Genomic DNA, 8,827 nt, shown 5'->3' with positions numbered 1-8,827 from the left:
CCATTTTTGGGTGCTTTATCTTTAAAAGCAAGTTCAACCAAGTTATTTCTTGGCTTCAAAATGATAACTCAATCAGCCAGTCATTTATTCTGATCATAATGGAGTCTGAGTCTGAAAAGTGCTGAACTGCTTTCAGTGCTGAAACCCACCTTTCATGCATTTGAGTTTTGAATATGACTTTAAGTAGGTCTCTTGAATCGCGTTAGCCATCTAGATGACTTTCGTTTTTGATGACTTGCAAGTATAGTGCTTCGACGATACTTCATTTCTCCTCATAAGTCATATAAGATCCTATGAAGAAGTCTGAGCTGCCGCTGAGCACAGATGATGGTGTCTCGTCCGAAATAATTTTTCATCAGAAATAATGTCATTGCCTGGTAATATGGGGCACTTCAGAAACGACCAGTGGGGTTTCAGGTGTGCGTGCCTCTGACATTTGGACAGGATTATCATGATTCGAAAGCAGTGAAATGTTGATGATGAACAAAATCATTAGAAGAGATGGGTTATACAAAGGGCCCACTGGGAACTATGACTGCACAGACATCTGTTACTTATAAAGTCTTTTTATGTCCAGTCTGGGGTCTTTCAGGGAATGGATACTGAATAGTATTCATAGTTACATATTTCCTTCTTTTGAAGAATCCTTGATTGTCACCGTATCCTTGCCTTGGTGCAGTGTTGTGGCACTTGAAAAGGCTGTCAGTGAAGCTGATATCATGGGCTTCTCTTTGAGAAAGGAGTTCATTGTGATGCAGAATGTAGTTTTACCATCTGTGGTACTTAATCCTTGTCAAGCCTTGTTTGGTTTACAGTAAAATGGCCATCACTCGGAGGCGAAGACAAAATCTTGTTTTTGTAGTGCAAATGTAAACCTCTTAACTGAAAAAAACATGAAAAGATTCCTTCCCTAACCAGCCAAATTGCACAGTTTGCCATCAGAAAAAAACATGAAAGTTTGCTGCCTTTCCTTTGTTCACCGAGGGAATGCGGGAGCTGCAAACGCTCGTGTGTCGCCGCCACCGCTCTGTGCCGCGCCGGAGATGCTCGCGAGGTGCGCTGCATGCTAACTAACACCTTGACATTCAGCTCGGCTGAGGCGCAAGCGCAGAGGGGGACGGGGGGGGCCGCTGAACGCTGGCCACACCCCCTTCTGCAGCGCCTCACCGCTGCCCAGCTGCTCATCAATCACGCTCCCGCGCGTCCAGTCTTAGCGTCAGGGTGGCGGGGTGGAAGAGGGGCGGCGTGCATGATTGGCTCGTGCGTTTCCGAGAGAGACGACCGCCTCCGAGGACGGTTTTATTAAGCTGCGGGATTATCCTGAGGGGGTTGGGAGGGGGGGGGGGGTCGCGGTCAGTCCCTGCAGTGCAGTGATAAGACTCTGATTATCTGATTGGAGGTTGTTAACCAGGAGGAGCAGTGCTGCAGGTGGGAGCAGGAGCAGAAAGGGCAGGGGAGAAGGGGAGGCTGTGAGAGGGAGCGCTGTGGATGTGGAGGCGGGGTTTGCCAGTGGGAGGAAGGGGGATAGAGGAAGGCCAAAAAACTGTAACAGAGTGAAGGATGGAAGTAGAGGGGAAAGGGTGTAATAAAAGTGCCCTCTTGTTCCTTTTGCTGAATAAATTCAGAGCAAATTTAGAGTGGGCACTCGGCTTCTTTATTTAGGGAAATCTGTCTCCACAGATGGCAAACTGCTGAGCTGTTCTTCAGTGTAGTCCAGTATAAAGCCACTGCTGTCTGGTGCAGGTGTGCTCCCATGGAGATGGGTGTTCAGTGGCAGTGGCAGTGGCAGTTGTGAAGGGCTATAACCTTCATTCCAGCTGTCCTTTTATCCCCGGCAGTACAGCTGTAACCTCCGCTCTGATTGCTTAAATGTCAGCATGACACCAGTGGTGCGAAACCGTGCCCCCTCCTCTGTGGTGCCGGTCACGGTTGCCATGGTAACCCCCGTCCCTCCCGCCGTGTCGTTTCAGAGAGAGATGGTATACACATCCCGTGAGTCCTCGCCCACCCGGCGCCTCAACAACCTGCCCTCCTCCGCCTCACCGCCCTCCGGCTCGCCCTCCCGCTCCCGCCTGTCCTACAGCGGGGGCCGCCCCCCGTCCTACGCCGGGCCGGGCCACCCGCAGCAGCCGCACCCCCACCACCCCTCGGCGGGGCACCCGGCTGGCCCCGGCCTGTCCCCGTCCCCCAGCGCCATCCTGGAGCGCCGCGACGTCAAGCCCGACGAGGAGGTTTCCGGCAAGAACATGGTGCTGCTGAAGAACGAGGGCCTGTACGCTGACCCCTACAACCTGGTGCACGAGGGCAGGCTGAGCATCGCCTCCACGCAGTCACTGGCCGCCATCGGTGACCCCTTCGGCTTCCCTGTCTCCGGGGGTCTGTACCGCCGCGGCTCCGTGCGCTCCCTCAGCACCTACTCCGCCGCCGCCCTGCAGGGGGAGCTGGAGGAGGCCCTCTACAAGCCTGGGGGCCCCCTGTACTCGGACTCCTACGCCTCCACGCTGGGCATGGGCTTCCGCCTGCCCCCCTCCTCCCCGCAGAAGATCCCGGACATGCAACTGCGGGACAGGGACTCCTATTCGGGCCCGCCTAGCCGAGCGTCCCCCGTGCGCCAGACCTTCCGGAAGGACTCCGCCTCCTCCTCCGTGTTCGTGGAGAGCCCCAAGTCCCGGCCCGGCTCTAGCTCGGAGCCGCTGTGCGGGCCTGGGGGCCCGGGGGGGGAGGGGGTGAGGGGGACACCAGGGTTCGGCTCCCCCCTGTCTGGCAACGAGACAGAGACACGGTGAGAGCAATAGGAGCTATGCTGGTGCTGTGTGTGTGTCTGTGTGTGTGTCTGTGTGTGTGTGTGTGTGTGTGTGTGTGTGTGTATGTGTGTGTGTGTGTCTGTGTGTCTGTGTGTGTGCATCTGTATACATGTCTGTGTGGGTTGCCGTGCATGCATATGTGTGTTTGTCAGCTTTCATGCATGCATGCATGAGCAAGTGCGTGTTTGTAGTAGTGTTAACTGAGCCAGGTGTGTTGATTCTCTTTGGTCAGTGAGCGCATGGAGGCCATGGAGAAGCAGATTGCCAGTCTCACAGGCCTGGTGCAGAGTGTACTGACCCGAGGCCCAGACAGTGACAGCACGTAAGCACCGTCCTAGCCAACAGCACATTCTCTCAATGCGCCGCACGTTCCCTCAATGCGCAAGCTGATCCTACATTAGATATACACTCTGAGGAAGGAGATCACACTGGTCGACAGCTTGTGGTAAGACCGTTTTTATAAAGCTCTGTGTTGTCATTGCTAAACAGCGGAGAGCTGAGAACGGCGGTGTGTTGCGCTGGATCCGGGGTGAGATTCTCACAGCGTCTCCCTTTGCCCTGCAGGGAGAAGACTGAGTCCACCAGCGACGGATCGGCCACAGGAAGTGAGTGCTCTCACCTTTCCTCCTGTCACTCACCCTGAACCTTTCATTACCCGGCCAACCGTGCGTGTTTGTGTTCTGACCCCTCATGAATAGACCATCTGGTGCCGTTCCGCGCGTCAACAGGGTAAACCTGAAGCGCGTGGGCGTGGAGCAGCTGTGGTCTCGCCCTTGTGCTCAGCCTCCTCCTCCTTTCCCAGATCCCTCCCGCTCTCTCTATACTCTGTCTCTCTTTGTTTTCCCTGGTCTCTCTCCTCTCACCTCCACACTCCTCCTCCACTCAGCTATATCTACACTGGCTGTCCCACGCCTCATGTCTTTCTTCCTCTTTGCTCCCTCTTTCATCCCTTGGCATAAGTGACACAGCAGAAGCTGCTTTCCCTGGTCCGATCTTCAGAGGCAGAACAGAGCTTCCTGCCCTTTGAAGATTCTGTTCAGGGGAATTTCATCATAAAAAGGGGCACAGACATGGAGAATAATACACTAGCATTTTTTGATGAAATAACCAAGGAGCATGGTGCCCAGGGCCTTTAAGGTTTTTCAGGACTTTGAACCAAAGATGGCCCCATTTCCTTTTACCGCTCGTTACTTTTTCCAACAAGTGCATTCTTCTTTGTTTCAGCTGGACGACTAAAGAGGAAAGGTACCTTCTCTTTCAGCCCCCATTTTTAGTCCTTTCTCCTTTGTGCAGTATGTGTGCGTGTGTCTGTGTGTGTTCTGGTCAGTGTGTTTCCTAGTTTTCCTGTGGCATAGATTGGCCTGAGGGAAAACCCGAACATGAATGGTCTGTGGACGTGTGTCTGAGAGAGAACAATGTGTGCCGGGCACGTTTTCTTCTCTTGAAGTGATCAGACCACTTCACTTCTCATGCATGCGAAGCAAGTGGTGCTCAACTCATGCGCAACTTGTGCCTTTAATATTCCTTATTGTGGCAACAAAGGCCAAGTGATATTGAAACGACAAGGTTGCAGCATGGTCAGAATTCTGGTTGTCCGCCTGGTGATGTAGTGATATAATTTGGTTGTCTGGAACAAACTGTGGTTGTCCAAGGGACATCATGACGATGAATTATGATAACCGGTAAATACTCTTTTGACATTGTAGTATCATGGTGTCCTGTAGGCTTCTGCATTTGAAAGGTCCCCTCTCTTTTGTTTGATCATAATCAGGATTACTAGCTTTGTCACAGTTCTTGTTACTGATAGGCTGCTGAGACTTCAGGCGTCTGTCTAAAGCTTTCAAATGGACATTTGGCCAGTTGTGTTTATTAACCTGCTGGACCAACATGGAGGGAGTTAAATAAAATAAAATACCTCTTGGAATAATGGAAGCTAGCTGACTAACTTCAGGTGCCTAAAGGGACTGATCATTAAATGTTTCAGAGAACCTTATTCTCTCGCTATATGAAAAGGAAAAAAAAAATGACACCCGTTGCCAACATTGCCTCAGGTAGTCTGTTAAAATACTGTAGTGAGAGCTCTTATAATTTCATAACTAGCTAATCTATTTACTTTGAGGCACACCTGGAATTCAGGGGCAGTAATAGCATAGGGAAGACAGGGAAAACCCTCAGAATGCCAGTCTATTTGTTATTGGGATTTATGACTCGCCCACCTTGTTAAAGAGGCATTACTCCATGCCACATGCCGAACAGTGGAAGACTGTTTGGGTATTAGTGTTTCTCATTATGCGGCTGACGGAGGTGCTGACAGAGGCCGTTAAACGGCGAATGAAATACTGTGGGTGCTGTTGCAGTGACTCGCCTACAGTTGCAGAGGAGCAGATGAGTTACGTTTTGTAAGACGTGACGGGCACTGTTCGGCATCCGCACCTGTTTGAAGCCGAACAAAGAGATAGTTCACGTGGAAATGTGTCGCTTCACTTGTGGGGTAGCAAGGGGAGTCTCAGACATTAGGGAATCGATTGAAAATGAATGAACTTTTTTAAATGAACCTTTTTAGCGTAATCTTCTCGGTGTGATTTGGCTGTCAAAGGGAACTTTTAATGTCTGGGAAAACTGGATAGCGACTGTTTTGTGCCCTGATCTCTCATTGTGGTCCCTCAGCCTGTCCTCTGGTATGGGGTTTCAAAGTGGGGTGCCATCTTTCAGTGGTGTAGTGCTGTATGCAGAAGCTGGTATGAACAGTAGTGGGGGAGGATTGGGCTACAGGTAGGCAAGGGTATTTAATCTCTTATTTACAGCAACTTTAATCCAAGTCTCAAATGTAATAGGATAATAGGATATAGTAAAAGGATAATAGGATATATAATTGTTCTGAAATCATATAAATGCTCCTACCTGGAGATTTAGGTGTATAACATTCTCACTCAATTGTTTTGCCGGTGTGGCCATTTCCAAACAGGAAATGTTGGTCTTGTTCTAGACTGAAAGCTAGCTTGCCAGCACATGCTTAATCAAGTAAACCTGTGTAGTAGTTTTGACTGGATGAAAGTAATTATGCTCTGTATGCTTGCATATATGCAGTATTACACCACTGACCATTGAAATGGAACCCTATCTTATACAAGTAAACTTCCAGGGGTGTGATGTGTCCAGCGTCCATTGGGATCCCACTCCTACTATTTTGCCTTCCCTGTGGGACCCCCCTCCGTTCATGCCCCATCTGCTGCTGATCAAGAAACACTTTTTAACAACCTGATTTTCCCTTTGCTTATTGGCCTCTGTTGTTGTCAGTTTCCATGTTCCCTCAGACCCAATGTGTATTAGCAGCAGTAATGTTCACAGGCGTAGAACAGCAGCTTCATAGGGCAACCTGGTCAGACTGCTGATGCGACACGGAGGTGACTGGTCTGCGGAATGCTGCAAGGCCAGCCGCCGTGAGGAGAGGAACGGCTTGTGGCAGCTCGCCGTGTGACCGCATCTGTCCTTGCTTTCTCATTCGGCAGCCCTGACGCCGTCGGCCCCCCTGGCCCTGATGCCGCCCCCTCCCAGCGGGGCCACGCAGGCCACCACCGTCACGCGCCTGCAGATGCAGCTGCACCTGCACGACCTGCAGCAGAACGCCACCGACCTGCGGGAGCAGCTGTCCCAGCTGCGCAAGATGCAGGTGAGCGGCTGCGCATAACTGCGCAACACACACTGCTACACTTAGCATCGCGTACAAATCAATCAATACACTGCCACATCAATAAAACTGAATTCTTTTTAAGTAGCTTCAACCCCAGCCGAAGGTGTTAAAATCTGAATATCAAGCACAAGTCGTGTGATCATCACAAAGTGAATTTGTTAAACAGGCCCACCCCGCCGACAACATGGCTCCTGACATAAATTACTTAGCATAATTCATACACAGATGAACGTAATGTCAGATAAAACAGATCAACAAAAAGAGAGTGGATAAAAGAACAATAAAAATCCCTGAATGGCCCCACAATGCCCCGCAGAGGGGGGCGCAGTGACAGCCTCAGCAGACAGCCAAGGAGTTAAACCCCTCCCCAATGGAAAGTGGAGTATCTTTCGATCTGGTGGAGAATTGCAAGAGAAGCACGTTTGCCATGAAAATGTCAGATCAGCCAAACAACAAAAGGCAAGCACTTAAGCCTGGTCTCCCGAGTGACAGGGCCGTGGGGGTTTTAATTAAGAATCCATTTCATCTTTGAGGAACTTAATAAAACACAACAACGGCATTGACGTCCCGCTCTCTGACAGGGTGACGGGGGCGATGTGAGGAGCTGGTGGTTTTTAGCTGAAGCCTGAGCGATGTCTTGGATGTCTCTAACCCAGGGCACACTGGGTAGGCCTGTCCATGCTCATCCATGTTTCTTCAGTCCAAGGCCTGCCGTCTCACCTCCCAGTGGTGCCATATGGTGCAGATGGAAAATACCACAGCAGGTTTAGAGGATGCAACAGGGCAGAATGGCACTCTGACTGTGGGAGAGATTGAGTTTGGGCGTCATGTTTTGGACCCTCAGATCCAACACTGCATATGAAGCCACTCCCAGCTGCTGTCGGGCCTGTGAGACGTCATATAGACATTTGAAAACACAGTCACGAACTGCTGTCTCCCATTAATAGTAACAGCCAACACATAGGATCAAAGGTTTTGCACTGCTGGTAAACAAGCAACATCATTCAGGAAGTAACAATGACTGATGGTCCCCTATGGTTATTTAGGGTACATTTTAGAAATTCCCAGGTGTGGGGATTGGTGGGTGTTTTGTGGTCCACTTTTATTTATAATTTAGCCTAAGATAATGCAAAGACTGTCCACCTATTCAGTGTGACATGAAAAAAAATGTGCAAAAATGTCCAAGTTATAAAGTACATGGGATGGGGGGTGATGATGTTTGATCAAAAGGTGACAGGGACACGTCCCTTCTGACCCCCTGTAAATGACTGTAATCTGCCGGTGTGCACAGCAGGGCGGGTTCAGTCAGCAGCAGCTAATCAGCTGTCTCATCACCCGTTTAGAGCCGGCGCAGTAGGTCGGTATGCATACCAATATCCTGTGCAGGCTGGCACCGGCGCGTACAGCAACATGCACAAGGGCAGCCGTTGAGTCACAAAATACTGGCATGCCAACACACAAGTTGAATGACACGACAACACATCTTCACATGCTCGCATCTTCTCTCACACACACACACACACACACACACACACAGACTGAATGACACAACACAACTTCAGACACACGCACACAGACTGAATGACACATCTTCACACATACACACAGACTGAATGACACAACACAACTTCACACACACGCATACATGCAAGGTAGAACATGACACTGACAGAACAGCACATCTGTAAACACAGTATCAGACCAGCATGTATAGTGCACTCAAAAAACTAGAAGACCCCCTAATTTACCACCTATCAGCTCTTCTCTAGTCTATAGACCTACAGTTGTTACAGCAGTTAATGGTTGGTATTTTACTTGAATGAGATGGTAGTGCTTCCTTATTAGCAATTTGAATTCTAAAATACTTGCTTGTACTATATAAATTGTTCTGGATAAGGATGGCTGCTAAGTAGATAAATAAATAATATATAATATAATAATGTGCACGGTAGTAAAAGACTCCCAGTCTGAGCTCCAGGATAATCAGTCTGACAGGGGCATAGAGACCCAGCAAAACATAATTACATAAAAGGAAAAATCAATGCTTTCATTGCATATATTCATCCCAGAACTGGTCTAGATGAATAATCGTCCTCTGAATCTGGGTCAGCTGCCTGAAAGTAGAATGTTGCCTGCCGGGCAAGAAACACGCCCTCCCTAAATGCTTCCCAGTACCGGATAGGGAGTGGGAGGACATGGATGCCTGTGATCCAGGGTCATTTCAGGTAACACTGCACTCAGGACTCATACCCTCTTTTATGTTACTTTTTAAATTTTTTCCTTTTTTGTCATTTTGCAGATACTCTTATTCAGACCAACTTACATAGGCTGC

At 49.5% G+C, this 8,827-nt stretch overlaps 1 protein-coding gene across 4 annotated transcripts in view; it reads left to right on the top strand.

Annotated features, from left to right (window-relative positions):
* The window catches only part of LOC118794231 (SRC kinase signaling inhibitor 1-like), a 44,088-nt gene that overhangs the window by 16,613 nt on the left and 18,648 nt on the right, over positions 1 to 8,827 (top strand). For all 4 annotated transcript variants that reach the window (XM_036552441.1, XM_036552440.1, XM_036552439.1 and 1 more), the window contains exons 6-9: positions 1,971 to 2,782; positions 3,037 to 3,126; positions 3,369 to 3,409; positions 6,314 to 6,474. In XM_036552441.1, coding sequence (XP_036408334.1) covers positions 1,971 to 2,782; positions 3,037 to 3,126; positions 3,369 to 3,409; positions 6,314 to 6,474 — 1,104 coding nt within the window. The remainder of the gene's footprint in view (positions 1 to 1,970; positions 2,783 to 3,036; positions 3,127 to 3,368; positions 3,410 to 6,313; positions 6,475 to 8,827) is intronic.

This window comes from Megalops cyprinoides, chromosome 19 (assembly GCF_013368585.1).
Source record: "Megalops cyprinoides isolate fMegCyp1 chromosome 19, fMegCyp1.pri, whole genome shotgun sequence".
Taxonomy (NCBI): Eukaryota; Metazoa; Chordata; class Actinopteri; order Elopiformes; family Megalopidae; genus Megalops; species Megalops cyprinoides.
The sequence above is the reverse complement of the archived record's forward strand: the minus strand, read 5'-3'. Positions and strand labels throughout refer to the sequence as shown.